Raw genomic sequence first — 15,190 nt, 5'->3', positions numbered from 1 at the left:
AAAAAAAAAAAAAAAAAAAGAGTTAAAAGAGGGCTTATAATATTGCTTTAAAATGATGCCTTTATTGAGTTGGACATGAGGAAATTCTACAGCCTTATTATCAGGACACAGTTATAGCCAAAACAGTAATTTAGGAATTCTCTTTCACCTTACTATGCAGATGAGAACACAGTAATCCTAAAACAAGCTGACCAAGTAGACTTTAAGTTCACTATTAACTATTTAGTTTCATATTCATGGAAACCTACACCTACATACCTGCACACACGAGGTAATCAATACTTATGTGTTGAATGAATTAATAAGACCATACTTATAGACAAGGCCTGAGGTCTGAGAATTGATTGGGGTACTGGCTGTGAGACTGTATTTGAAGGAAGGGAAGTGTGGGGCAGAATATCAAGTGATTTTTACCAAAGCTCACTGGCCTATGTGCTTTTTTTTCAGGTAAAATTTGTGCTAAACCAATGATAAATAACCTAGCCCGTGTATCGCAAAAAAAAAAAAAAAAAAAAAAAAAAAAATTCAGTTCTAATGAAGATTTAGCTGTTATCCTCCTAAATAAAAAGTTCTATGTTTGAGGTATCTCTTTAAGACATGCCAATATGGCATATTTGTTAAACAACTCAGGAGTCTATCTTGAAAATCCTGCCCAACACAGCATCATCTCTATGAGACCTACAAGGAGGCTGAACTAGACTTGTCTTTTTAAGCAAGGAAGAAATATTTTGTTACAAAAACCAAGGAGGCAGGTACTAGAAACTCTGCATCTCAGAAAACAGTGAAATTTTGTTATAAATACTTTCATTATCATCTTCCTGCTGATGCCATTCATTAAAAAGTTCTGGTCAAGACCAATAAAGCAGCTTCATCTCCTGTGACATCCAAAAAAAGCCAAGATTTAAAAACAACAGTGAAGAACTTCACTCTCTTTATACATTATCATAGGATATAAAGCTATGAATTTTTTCAGTGTCAAGCACAAAGCATTATCCCCTACCTCACTTTAACACTGGAATGTGGACACTTAATTCAGTAGTACTCATTAACTGCTATGTAGATTGCCTGTGTTGACTGTAGTAAAGCCATTTACAACAACTTATGAAGTAATAACACTAGCCAGATACACACACAGAGGAATACCAAAAACAATGAGTTTTGTTGCACAAATATCCATACTTGGGGCATGGCTATCAAGTAATAAGACTGATTCAATACTCTATAATCATAGTACACTAAAATACTGCCATACAGTAATGGCCCCATATATGAAAAAATGTCTATATGGAAAAGGCTGTGATTTATTGCAAAGCATAATTATATAGCAAATTTCAAGGAAAGTCTAATAATTTTCAAAACCAAATTTTTAAATTTAATGGTTCAGGCCAAAGTCTCAGTTACTTTTTGGAGATTTCAGAACTATTAGGGGCAGAGGAATGCTTTTCCTTTTTTCTCTTCTTTTTGTCTTTTTTGTGATGCTTCCCCTTTTTTGACTTACTCTTTTTCTCTATCTTCTTTTCTTTCTTCTGATATTTTTGTTTCTTTTGTTTTGAAGTGTCCTCTTCAGTAGAACTGGATGAATAAGACCTTTTCCTTTTTTTTTTCAACTTGATTTTCTCTTTACTTTTTGCTTTTTTCTTCTCCTCTTCTTCATTTATTCTTTTTTCTTGTAATGCTTGCAGTTTATTCAGTTCTTCATTCTCTTCATTACTCTCCTCACTACTTGTGCTGCTCACATCCAGAATTATGTCCCTTTTGGCGTCTAGTCGAAGAAAATTGCAGCATTCAAAAGTCAGGTGACCACGATAGCCACATTTTTCACAGCCTGCTCGGACACTGTGCTTGTTGCAACCTGGAACTGCCACGGCGCTGGTAACAGGGGTCGCGGGACCCCTGGGCTTTCGAGAGGGTGCTCGCTTCCCGCTGGCTGCAAGGACAACAGACAGCTAGGACGGCTTCTTCCTCCAACCCGCACCGCGGCACCCAGGTGACAGTCGGGGAAGGCCCTAAAAGTCTCCGGCGATAGCGGAACCAAGTAGCTGCTGCTCTCGTAGACACCGTTGAATGAAATGCAACAAAGCACTTTAAACCAATGTTCACTAGCTATGCAGTTTTGAGGGCCACATGCTCTACCTTTCTTAAATGAAAGAGTGCAAGCAATCTAAACACGCCTAAGAAGTACTGAGTAATCCTTGTTAATGAAATAGTATGGAAAATGTCATCCTTTGACAAAAATTAATTTTTAAAATGTTCTCTTTTTATTTTATTTAATTAATGTATGTAGAGAAATATTACATTTCATGTTAGCTAGAGGAAATGCCTTAAAATTTCTGGGATGCCAACTCCCTTTATCTATTCTATCCCATTCTTTTTTTTTTTTTTTGGCTGCGTCAGGTCTTAGTTGTGGCACACGGGATCTTCGTTCAGGCATGCGGGATCTTTTTCATTGCAGTGCGTGGGCTCCTCTCTAGTTGTGGTGCAAGGGTTTTCTCTCTCTAGTTGTGGTGTGTGGGCTTAGCTGCCCCACGGCACCTGGGATCTTAGTTCCCTGACCAGGGATTGAACCCACATCCCCTGCATTGGAAGGTGGACTCTTTACCACTGGACTGCCGGGGAAGTCCCTCTATCTGATTCTTTTATTTGCATGTCTTTCTGCTCCTTAGCACAGGTCTACAGTCCAAATATGTTTTGCTCCCTCATCTCTGTCTTCATGGACTTGGAAACAGTTATAAATGTAATGCAGCTTGTGAACCTGTCTTTTCCACACTCACTCAGCTGCTTCTTGAGTACTTGAGTGCTTGGGTCACACCATCAAGAGTCTTTGGCCTTGAGATTTTGGCCAGAATGGCAAAAACAAATCCATAATATCAAAAATAAAAAGTCATCTATATTTGGCATATATTTGACCTGTCAATATTTTTGCTACCCCATTATAATGTCCCCTGATTTCAAAAGAAATACAGTGTGTAAGTAATGGAAAGAAGGGACATTAAGCCACTGGAAAATTCAAGTGCTCCAGATGGCTCCAGTTTTCTATTCCTACCTATGGAATTGGGAAAAATACCCAAAGCATATGTATTACTCTATATATTTTTTTTATGTTTGAAAGGACCTTGAAGAGTTTTGGTATTTATATAGCTAAAGCATCACACTTTGATGTCCCCCCAGACTGGTAGGCATAGTACACAAATTTTTGCCAGGGATATACTGAATAGGATTCTAGTCTAGGAAAGCCAGTTAGGCTAGAAATGGACACATATGGGGACTGGGGACCTCTATATATTTACCTCAATATTTGACTTGTTGGCTGGTACAGTAGACACTTAAAGTGGGCAGCTTAATCAGCTATCACATGATTTTCTTCAAAAAAAAATAACATTGTGCTATAGATGACAGGGGGCAGGAGTTGAGGGGAAGGAGACAAAATGTTGAACCTGGATAATTCAGACCATCTACAGAGAACAAATGCACTAGATGATTACTCAACTCAACTCACTAATTTGGTTGTTGCTGTGATATGCCAAACAGATGGACAAAGTCAACAGCAGGCATGATGCTAGATTCTAGGTTTCGAAGTTTAGCACCTGTTCTTCACAAGGTCAGAACCTAATAGGGACAACCGTGAAAAGAAGGAAGGACGGAAGAAAGGAAGGGAAAAGGAAGGAAGGAAGGGAGGGAAGAAGGAAAGGGGAAGGGGAAAAGGGAGGAAATGAGGGAGAAAGAGAAATAAAAGTGGGGGAGATCGATTCTACGTGGGCGGTTAAGGAAAGAGGAGATGATGTTTAAACAGGCTCTAGAAAAATGTGTCAGCATTCACCCAAAAGGCAAGGTGATAGGGACTTTCCTGGTGGCGCAGTGGTTATGAATCCACCTGCCAACGCAGGGGACACAGGTTCAATCCCTGGTCCAGGAAGATCCCACATGCTGAGGAGCAACTAAGCCTGAGCGCCACAACTACTGAGCCTGCGCTCTAGAGCCCGCAAGCCACAACTACTGAGCCCGCACACCCTAGAGCCCGTGCTCCGCAAGAAGAGAAGCTACCGCAATGAGAAGACCACGCACTGCAAAGAAGAGCAGCTCCCGCTCGCCACAACTAGAGAAAGCCCAGGCGCAGCAACAAAGCCCCAGCGCAGCCAAAAAAAAATAAAAGGCAAGGTGATAAAGGTGTTCCAGGCCATGGGAACACTTGGGCAAGATATTTGCATCTTCTGTTCCATAAAATAGAGCTTGCAGTCTGAATGTACTCTTTGAGTAATGAGAAGAAGAAAGACTGCAAAATTAGAACAACATTCCTGAAAAAATGAAAATACATTTTAGCAATTGCCTTTTTTAATACTCTAGAACAGTGGTTCTCAAAGAGTGATCTCCAGGCCAGCAGCCTGAAACTCATCTGAGAAACTGTTAGATTCTTAGCCCCCACCTTCTGACTCAGAAACTCTGGGTCTGGGGCAGCAGTGTGTTCTAAGATGTTCTCCAGAGAATGCTGATGCTTAAGTGCGAGAACAGCTGCCCCAGAGCAAGTAACTTCAAATCAACCTGTAACGTGCTTTCTGCATCTCGCCAGTGGAAATAATGAAAACTTTCTTAAACCTAATTCATAGAAATGCATCACATTACTGGTTCCTAATCTTCTGTCCATGTATAGCATCAATGCCCATCTTGACAAAACTTTTCACTGTTTCCCAACGAAATAAGTGAAAAAAACCAAGAGTTTTTCATGAAGCAAAATTTTTTTATTCGTCAAAGAAATTGAAACCCTTTCTCATTCTTTCTATAGAATAATAGTAGTAAGAGAACAATGACTTTTTCCAAATAAATTTAATTGGCAAAATAGATTGTTGCCCTATGTTGGTCCTCAAAAGTTTTTTTTTTTTTAATGTATTAGTCCAAAAACCCAGACATCTGTAAACCACTGAAACTGACAGGATATGCATAGCTTTGCAGGGGGAAAAAAAAACATAGGAATGCATTTTTCCACCTGAGAGTCAATAATGTTTTACTAAGATTTGTATCTATTTGTATTCAAAAAACATCTAAATTAAGTTTGGGATTCATAAAACCAAGTTTTGGTAGTATATAAATGTAATAAATGTCCGCCATCTCTAATGATTTTTATTCTAGGATTACTATTTTCTTTATGAACTGTCATTTGGAAGATTTCTTATTTGTGATATAATACATACTATACTGTATCTCCTATGTATATGTGCAGGTGTATTTGTTTGGTAGCTTTTTTAAGATCCCCAAGCACCTTGCTGGGAGAAAGGGTGAGTAGACAGTATCATAAATAAACTATCATTATTTATAACGTACATTCTTCATTCTCATGCACTAGTGCACAACGTTATTTATTAGTTTAATCACTGTTGTTAGAATTGTTATTATTTCATGACATAAAACTGAAAATGGAAATTGGAAAATAGGAAAGAGAAAAATACATTCTATCTTGAGGACATGTAAGATTTACTACACCTAATCTATACATAGATAAACCGTATTTATTGCTATGACAATACCTTATTCATCAATGTATTAAATTGCCTACTCCTCCAGTAACCACTGGAGCATTAGTGACCACTGGAACACAAACCTCATTTCTTCTTATCATCTCCACGTCCTTCCCTTCTTGTAGTCTTACTATAAACATCCTTGTCCCAGACTTAACAGCTCAAGCCTCAGATTACTGCAGGGCAGAGTAGCTACTTCTGCAGGTCCATGGGGTCCAGAGGGCTCAAGGGATTAAAAAATTCTGAGTGAATCAATTCAGACCTCCCCAGCCCAAGTCTCAGGGTCCTCTTTCCTCCCAAGCAGGGTCATGACCTGGTGAGGTGCACCTGCTGGGCTGTGAATTCAACCTCCTCTGGAGATCGCAGTTCCTGTAATGAAATACTGAACCTGCTCTTTAGCTTTTTTTGCCCTCTGGCTGCAAGAGAAAAGAATATTTATATCTACCAAGGAGGACCTCTAGCTTTCACTAGTCAGTGGCCTTAAATGGGCCACTGATCACCCTCAGTCTTTCACCAGTGCGTAGATAGCCCCCAGCAAGAGCTATTCAGTTAGTAGTCCCTATACTCCCCCAAACCGTCCCTGTGCCTGAGCTACTGAACCCACCAGTCTGATCTGTTTGATTGGTGTCCCATCCCAGTTCACCACTGGTGAAAGTTCTAACGATTGCACCGTCACTGCACGCCAAGGACTAGCGTTACTCTACCTGCCACCGGCAATGGGGTTTTCACCGCAAGCGGTTTTCTTAATCTGCTTTCTAGGACAAGTGCTGTCTCAACTGGCTTAAGGCAGGTTCCCTAGGAAACAGATGCTGAGATAGTAGATTTTCATGCAGAGAGTGTACTGGAGATCACGCTCCTGAACCACACCTTCAGGGGAGAGAAGGGCAGAACTGGACGGAGGGAGGTCTTGCACTGGGGCAGCGACTTCAGCCCGTCCCATGGGAGCTCCAAAACTGACACAGCTCTTAGGGGTTGGCCCACAGCTGGGGCAAGAGGACCAGGCCTTTGCACCCCCATCTCAACTAGTCATTGACTAGAGGGCAGAACACTGAATGAGGCAGCTCCCTACCCAGGGATGGACTCAGCCACGAGCTCTCAGCAGGCAATACGCCAGGCAGCTGAGGGAACACAGGCTGGATCTCAGAGGGGGCATCCGGGCTGTGTACGCACCACAGCGTCCACTTCATCCCTGGGGATCAAGAACCGGGATGGTGCAAATGATAAAGATGGTCAGTGCTTCCCAGCCTGGCATTTGCTGGCTTCTCCAACCTCATCTACTGCAGGGCCTCTACTCAGACTTCTTCAGCCAACTGGTCTACCACCCAGATGCTCCCTAAATAATAAAACTGTGTTGCCTCTCAGCCTTGGTCACTGTTGCCTCCCACCTGGGATACCACGCTCCTCCCACCTCCTCTCACTGTTTCTCATTCAATCCAAGCCCCAGCTTTTCCAGGAAGTCTCACCAATGACTCCAGCCTACACTGCCCTCCTCCTGTGACTCCAACAGTGAACGCCCCATACTAATCCTGGGACACTGAGGAGACCCTGCTTCCACTAGGTTTACTACTTTTATATGCATTTTCCCTTACTTGGACCAGACTTTAAGTTCTGCTACCTGCTAGGATGCAACCTTGGAAAGAGTGAGAAGGTCTCTGAGCCTCACCTCCTCCATTTGTGTTAAACCTAGAACATACTCACTTATTACCTGAATGACTATCTGAGCACCTACTATGTGTCAAGCCTAACAACAGTCCGTTTCTTCAGAGCTGGGGGGGAGGCAGGAGGTGGGGGGGGCGGCAGGGTGATCTTGTTTATGGAATCTTTCGCTCAGAATATAAAAGCCAGGGAGGCCGATGGACTTGCCACAGCCTTGAGGGGAGGACCAAACGGGAACAAGTTAAGGAAAAGGGAAATTCTGGAGACAATGGACCTGGAGGTGAGCAAACCCAACTCCATACCCACCTTCTTCTGCTTTGACCACCTTTCTCTGAGAGCCATGACTAACACCTGATGTCTAGAGTTATCAACTTTAACCCAATTCTCCCAAATCCCCAAGAACACGTTCCTCCTCTCTCCAAATATAAAAAGAAGTTCAGGAAAAAACACAGCAAAAGTAGAAATTAAAGCCAGTGGGGAGGAAAGAGTAACTTTGAGAGTCTGTCTTTAAATCTCCGCTAGTTCCTTTAGATTTTAGGGCCTCGAGGCAATGAGCATTTTTTATTCCCAATTTACTTGAAGCATCCAGCTCCCTCACAGTTGTCATCGGCTTCAAAATTGTGCCCTTAGAATGAACTTCTCCAGGGCTGGAGTAAATAAACATCCCTCTTCTATGAGATCATGTCTCCTTTTCATAAAGTATCTTTGTTCCGTTCTCCTGGAATTTCTAAATGTGTGCTTTCTCGATTTTGCAAATGGGAAGACCCTGGAGAAAGGAAAAGAGTGAGCAGAGAAAAGGGCAGGTGGGCCTGAAGATAAAAATGTGGCAAAGCACAAATCTCAGCCCAGTCCTGTCAGAGCGTCTGCAAGGGGCTTGTCTCAAAAGCAGCACAAACTTCCAAGACTTTTGGTCCCACGTGAAGGAATCACGGTCAGTCAAATCCACCAACTGCAGGCTAAAGACCTGCCTGCCCTGAAGCCTCTGTGAACTAATTGCTTAGTTCACAGTACCTCATCACCAACGCTCTCACTCCCAGGGTATTGCAATAAACCCACAGGTGAGACCTCAACACTTATGTCAGGGACCCACCTTGTTTCTGACTGTACTGCTCTCAACTCCCTCACTGCTGACCACACCCTGCCCTTGCCTCCTTGCTTCTGTGTCCAGGAGCACTCCAGGTGCCATCTCTGGCTTTGTTCCTCCACGTGGTCTTCTCAAGGCTCAGGAACGCCCACGTTCAAGTCTATTCCATGGACACATCACAGAGGACAGTTATTGACCAGCAATGCTTCTGGAATTGGACAATGTGCTGATCAGCAGGTAAACCGAGGAGAGGGGAAAAGACAGCAATGCCTCCTGGCAACAAGGAAATGACCGTTTTCCCACAAGGACACACAGGCTGCTGGAATTACAGCATCCTCATGGAGGACCCATAGGCTAGGCCAGGGGTGTTGAGGGTCAACTCTTTTCCCCCGGTCTAGTTTCTAAGCTTCCGCACTTCTTTATAAGCCAGTCCTTCCATTCAAACTCCCCTGTTGGCCCAAAGTAGGGGTGCTTATGCTAAGTCAGGATGCTGAGTCCTTTTATCACAGCATCACTACTAATTAGCAATATGTGAAGCAAGCCTTCTCCCCTCTGGGTCGCAGTGTCTTTACCTAGAAAGTGAGGAATGCTGGGCCAGCTCATCTCTGCGCTCCCTCCAGCTCTCTGGTACCCAAGATAACACATGGGCCTCATGCACATGTTCTTCTCTTACAGCATCAGGGCTAGAACATCCCACCTCTCCCTCTGAATAAAGTTTAATTCATGTTTAAGTTTGCAGGTGCCCCAGTGGACTCCCTGCGTGGGTCGGTAATTGGTCAATTTGAAATAAAGACAGCAGTAAGGGAAAGAGAGCACACTTTTCAGGCAACAGCTAGTCGGTGGTCATTCCAGAGGAAGAGGTGTGCCCTGATCATCATGTGCTCCAATAGCAATTACCTCCCTTGAACTGTTCATGGCTCTTTACACATAGGTCATCTGAATCAAACCCAACAAAGCTGGCCATAGGATCTCCACTTCCTAGAGAAGGAAACTATAGGTAGAAGAGCAGGAATTTGACTTGAAACTTCATGCTCTTTCAACTTTACCATGCCTGCCTGTCTTAGAGCACCAAGGGAAGGGTCAGACCAGCGTGGTTACGGACATTATAATGTGCAGCTACTTTTTAGCCACACTAGTTTTATGTTTTACCTATTGTCTGGGCATCCTATCCTCTTCCTATTAATAAAACAAAATCAATCTGCTCTTATTTTTGGTATAAAACTTTTATTGTTTCACCAGTTTTCATTGATATATTTCCCCCTGTGATGAACACTTAATACGCAGAATAAAATTCAATTACAAAGTCAATGAAAATATTAACACCTATGAGTGTTCCCAGACTTTACTAGGTGTTATACTTCAAGGGGACAATTGAGTCACGGCATATTTAAGTATATGTAATGATGAATAGGTCTGTCTGTTCTCTTGAAATTTCTATGATTCTCCCAATGCCTTGAAAAAGACTCCTAGTACCCAGACGCTGTCACCTTTCTCCTGGACCACCCAAGAGTGGCCGTTTGCCACACCAGCCTGTCATCCCGTGGCTTACTATGACGGATCCTACAACCCATTCTGGCCAGCCAGTCCTATCAACCTGTCCTTGAATTTATGGCAGGCCACAAATGACACTCACATGATTGCTATTCAGTTGATAAAAAGCAGATATTCTCAACTTATCCTTCTTATTTTTCTCTCTTCAAATTTTTTTAAAATTAAGAAAAATATAGAAAAGTACAAAGAAAAGCCTAATAATCATCCAATTTCCACCCACCCAGAATTAACCACTGTTAACACATCATATCGATTTCCACTTTATTCTTTGGTTTTTAAATAAAAATCACTCATTTTGATAAAAATGGTACATACCTATTAGAAAAATGGAAAGAATGCAGAAAAATCACAAAGCCAAATGTAAAAAAAAAAAATCCAAATCCCATAGCCAGGAATAACTGTTAGTATTAAGTTAAAATGATCACACATGTCTTTCTAGGCATAAATATAGAAAGAAGGAAAGACAGATGAATGAAAAAAAGAAAAAGGGGAAATGTGTTTATTAAAGTGAGCTTATTTTTAATATATGAATTTTTCATTAAAAAGTATCAGTTTCAAATTTACTTTCATTTTATGAAAGTAAAAGAAACTATGGTGAAATAGAAGGAGTTATTTAACATCAAACAAATGTTTTCTCACTTTCTCAAAGAAAATTTTTTTAAAGGTCTCTCTTAAGAAATGAATTTATTAAAAACATCGGAGAATTGCAGTCTTTTTTAAGGCTGCATATTTCAGTAGAGTTTCTCTTCACTCTGTTATTTCTACATTTCTTCCTCTTCTTTCCCCCTCTTCTTGATATTTGCTAGTTATATTATTATTTTTACATGGTCTATGTTTATAACATTTACATTTGTTCTTTACCTGTATGTCCCATAGTTATTTAATATTAATTCTACATTTACATGAATTCAGTTTTCACCACCAATATTTACCAGGGCTTCTAAAATTCCTGTATTCTGTATTTTGATTCATACATTAAATGGCTGGCTTTACTTGCATGTAGTTTTTTTCCAAGAAGTTCCTGCAGGTGCTATTAAGTTCTTTTGTATTTCAAAATCCCTTTGCACCTGAACATCATTTTAGACAGGTAAAAGAGTCCAAGGTCAAATATTTCCCCATCAGGATTTTAGAGGTCTGGTTCCATTGTCTTCTGCCATTAAATATTGTTGTGGAGAAATCTGAGACCAACCTGGTGGTTTTTTTCTCCTTGTAGAGGACTTGCTTTTTCTCTCTAGATTCCTACAGAATTATTTCTTTATCATTGAATTTCACCTTCTTAACTAAAATATGTCTTAGTGTTGAGCTTTATGTTTCTAATTTTCCTAGAATACAGTATGCCCTTTGGATTTGCAGACTCAGTTTTGTCTTCAATTTAGAGAACATTTTCTTCATTATTTCCCTGAACACTTCAGAGATACCCAATACTTTTATGTTGAATTTTTTTGCATTTTATATCTATTAGCTTCAATTTACTTGTTTTTTTTCAAGTTTTTTTTTTTTTTGATGTGGAACATTTTTTAAGTCTTTAATGAATTTGTTACGATATTGCTTCTGCTTTATGTTTTGGTTTTTTGGCCCCGAGGCATGTGGGATCTTAGCTCCCTGACCAGGGGTTGAACCTGCACCCCCTGCACTGGAAAGCGAAGTCTTAACCACTGGACCACTGGTGAAGTCCCCAATTTACTTGCTTTAATGTTTGTTTTCTTAATTACATTTACCAAGATTGTCTCAAGCCTTTCTTCTGGGTTAATAATTCAAATTTCAGCAATGTTTAAATTTTGCTCTTTGCTGTTAGTTATTAGTTCTATAGTGACATCACTTAGTTCTTGAACTTAATTCCATAGCTCTTCCATAACTCTCTGATTTTACTCTATTGTTTTATTATCTTTAAGTTCTTGACTGATTATATTTGTTCTCTTATAACAAACTGTTCTATAACATAAAGTGACTGCAAAGAATTTTCTTCTGTTTCTTGAGTTATGTTTTCTTCTAAAATGAAGTCTGTGTATTATACTTCATGCTTGCTTGCTTGCTTTGGTTTGTGGTTTGCTTGTTGTTTCTTTTGCTGTAGTAGGTTTGCATTGCTGCCATGCTATTTATATTTTGCTCATGCTCGACAGCCCTGAGCAGACTTTCTATCTGACCTGATGCAGTGGGCTGACTGCTTGACTCTCTTTGCACTGTATCTGAGACTTTTAGTTTCCTGTCCAAGACTCAGATGGAAGAACTCACCTGAGATGGTGAGCAGGGCAGATTTGGTTGAAAAACCTAATCCTGCTCTCTCTTCCACTATTTGATATCTGTACTGCACAAAGGGCCACCTTACCTGATTTCACGCACATGGCAATGTGTGTATCTCACTCCCACTGCTGGGTGACCCTGAGTTTCAGCAGGTGACCTTGGGCTTCAGCAGGCTTCTCCAATTCCATGCCTGACCATGGAGCTACCCCCACTCATTGCTTTCTTTCAGTATCCATTCCCACTATTCCTCAGTCAGATGAAGAAAAATAAAGGTCAGTTTGCTCAGTTGGCTTCTCTTCAAATTTGGAGATACCAGTGAGAATTCTCAGAATTTTGTTGTCTCACCAGTTTAGCTTCTGGAGAGTCTGGGCATGGCTAGGATTCTACACTGTTCCTGCATCTTCTGAGTCTTTCCATAAAGGCTAGTTTTTTTAAGTTATTGTATCTTATATCTATAAGTCTATAACTAGATAGATAGATAATTATATAGATAAATGTTATCTATCTATGTATAGAGAGATAGATACTATATATCTATAATCTTATAGCTATATCTCTTTCCTCCTTTGGTTACTGTTTATGATTTTTTTAAATTTCATTAGGTTTTAGGGGAAAGATGCAGTTTGAGTCTGCCACCTTAACCCAAAGTCCTCAAATTTTTCTAGAAGATGTGAAATTGTACAACACATGCCCACGTGCACTCAGAGTTGTGAGAAATTTCTGGCACACTAGCTGTACCTCCCTCCTTTCCTACTCAAGAATGCATATAAGGAGAGCAAGTGAGAGCCACCCACTCATTCAGTAAGGACCAGTTGAGCAACTACTCTGTGGTATACACTGCACCAGAGACTAAAATAGCAATGAGGACAACAGGGCATAGTCTGAGCCCTCATGGAGCTTAGAGCCTAGTGGAGTACACAGACACTAATCAAAGAATCACACAAATACCTTAAAACTATCTCAATTTTATAAAATGAAAGGAATTCTGTGGACAGATTGGTGGTGATGGTGACACAACGATGTGAATGTCCTTAATGCCCCCGAACTGTACACTAAAAAATGGTTAAGATGGCAAAATCTGTCATGTGTACTTTGCCATAATTTTTTAAAATGAGAGTAAGTATCATGAGAGGGAGAAAAATCGTGCTGTGAAAGCATAGATGAGGGCAGGTCAGAAGACCCTTCCCTGAGGAAGAAATGATTGAGCTGAAATCCAAAGGAACAATAGGATGCAAGTTGTCACAGGATAACCTTGAAACTACTCCAATTTATAAAAAGGATAAATCATTCACGAATGTGGGTGCTTTATTATTGGTGTGGCAGGATAATCTATTTGAAATATTAACCAATATTTTTTCCCTGTATCTCCTTTCACCTTTCTATCCTTCTCCCCACACCCAAGCAGCAAGTTTAGCCTGTGCTTATTTTGGAGTAAGAAGGGAGGTAGAGAGACACAGCAAGGGGAAAATCCTACAGCCTTTAAGATTCATTCTAGATTTGGGTTTTTCCATAAGACTAGGAATTTAGGTGAAACAGAATTTGGGATATCAGTTTTTAGAGAGAAATCATGGATAAAAGAGCAAGGATTTCTTCCAATCCTAGACTTAAAAGAATTTTTAAGCTTGAAATAGTGTACGGGGAAGCAATGAGATCCCAGAAGCCAGGAATGCTGAGAAAGGGGCACTTTAACCCCAGGGAGGCATTAAAATCCCAGGGAGGTGTGAGACGGGACATCTGGGAGCAGGAAAGAGGATCCCCATTCTCAGGGAAGAACCTTTGGAGGAGGCAGCAAGATGCAAAGAAGAAAAGGCTACCTGGTGTTTCCGGGACAGCTAGACAGGGCTACTGCGGCCTCACAGAGTGTGACAGAGTAATTCCTGTGCCCCTAGAGGCACAGGAGGTAGTAGAATGAGCTAATGAGTCTGAAACTTATGGGAGAGAGGATGGATGTCTCCTTGTCAACCTGAGCGAACTGATAACCAAGGACCAGATGAGTCATGGACTTCTGAACAGACGCCTTCGGCCCAGATAACATCAAGGACTTGAAGGACCGCCCCCAGCGACTCACCAGTGCCTTCACATCACCCCCTGCTGCACCACCCAACGCAGAATTAGAGCCATGAACTGACTAAGATGAAGTTTCCGCCCTCTTAACAGAATCAGGGAACAAAATAAAATTAGAATGACTCATAGGAGGATAAAGCAAGCTACAGCTTTTGCTCCCTGATTTCCAGGCTGAGATTCATGGTAATAGCAAATTTCCTCTTGTGCACTCTGTATAATTCTTAGTAACACACCTGTGTGTCATGGCACAAAGGTTTAGAATCACTGATACAAATGTTCCCTGCTGGGACATCACATTGGCAAAGTCCAGCCTCAGCCATGGGCGAGGGCCAGCGCTGGGCCATTCCTAGGGACCTACAATAGTTCCAGATCTAGGGGTGAGAATGGGCACATTCTCAGCTATTACTTCAGCACATTGTGCAGCTTCTTTCCTATTTGTTACTTTCATTTAGGAATTTGATAAATCTCATATATTGCTTACTAACAGTGATGATGTCTTGATTTGTCTTTTTTTTTAACCTCCTGCTGAATATTCAACACTTAGAACAGCGTCTGGTACATAGTAGGTATTCAATAAATATCTGTTGAATAAAAGACTGTCTTATACAGAGTAAAGAATTTGTACAAACTTCAAATGACTGCCAGGAGGCCCGGGTTGAACAGCTGGGCCAACTCCCCATGAAATTCTGGATATACCCACAGACAGCCTGATGCTTTTAGATAACTCGGCCTAATTTTTAAGACTCAAAAAGTCAGATCCAGCCGAGTCCTAATTGCAAAAATATTCTCAACATCTGGAACGTGGAACACTTAATTGATCATTCCTATCGATACCCAGTTGAATAGAAGCCTGGAGGTTAGCACCTGCCACTTTTAAAATATTATACTAAGCTGTTTAGGCCTTTAAATGTTGCATTAAACTCACAGTACGAGGGTAACGCTGTATTCAAGGCTGAAAGCCATCTGTGTGGGGAGAAAGGAGAGTTGCAAGCACTGTGGTTATGCCGCCCTCTCGTGGCGAAAGGCCACAGCATCTGAAACATTTCCGTGGAAAAAACTTCCTATACTGACCACATTCTGTGACTCT

General features: G+C 41.0%; 1 protein-coding gene across 1 annotated transcript; it reads right to left on the bottom strand.

The window, feature by feature from the left end:
- Positions 1-977: 977 nt before the first annotated feature.
- Positions 978-6,524, bottom strand: LOC309802942 (protein SREK1IP1-like; the record flags this gene model as incomplete). The annotated part of the gene is made up of 2 exons (XM_082618793.1): positions 978-1,946; positions 6,375-6,524. 2 exons carry the CDS (start codon positions 6,522-6,524, stop codon positions 1,398-1,400), a joined length of 699 nt encoding a protein of 232 aa, XP_082474919.1. The 3' UTR covers positions 978-1,397.
- Between the last annotated feature and the right edge of the window lie 8,666 nt (positions 6,525-15,190).

The sequence above is a fragment of the Mesoplodon mirus genome, assembly GCF_964341445.2.
Source record: "Mesoplodon mirus genome assembly, chromosome: 4".
NCBI lineage: Eukaryota > Metazoa > Chordata > Mammalia > Artiodactyla > Ziphiidae > Mesoplodon > Mesoplodon mirus.
This window is presented reverse-complemented; position numbering and strand designations above follow the sequence as displayed.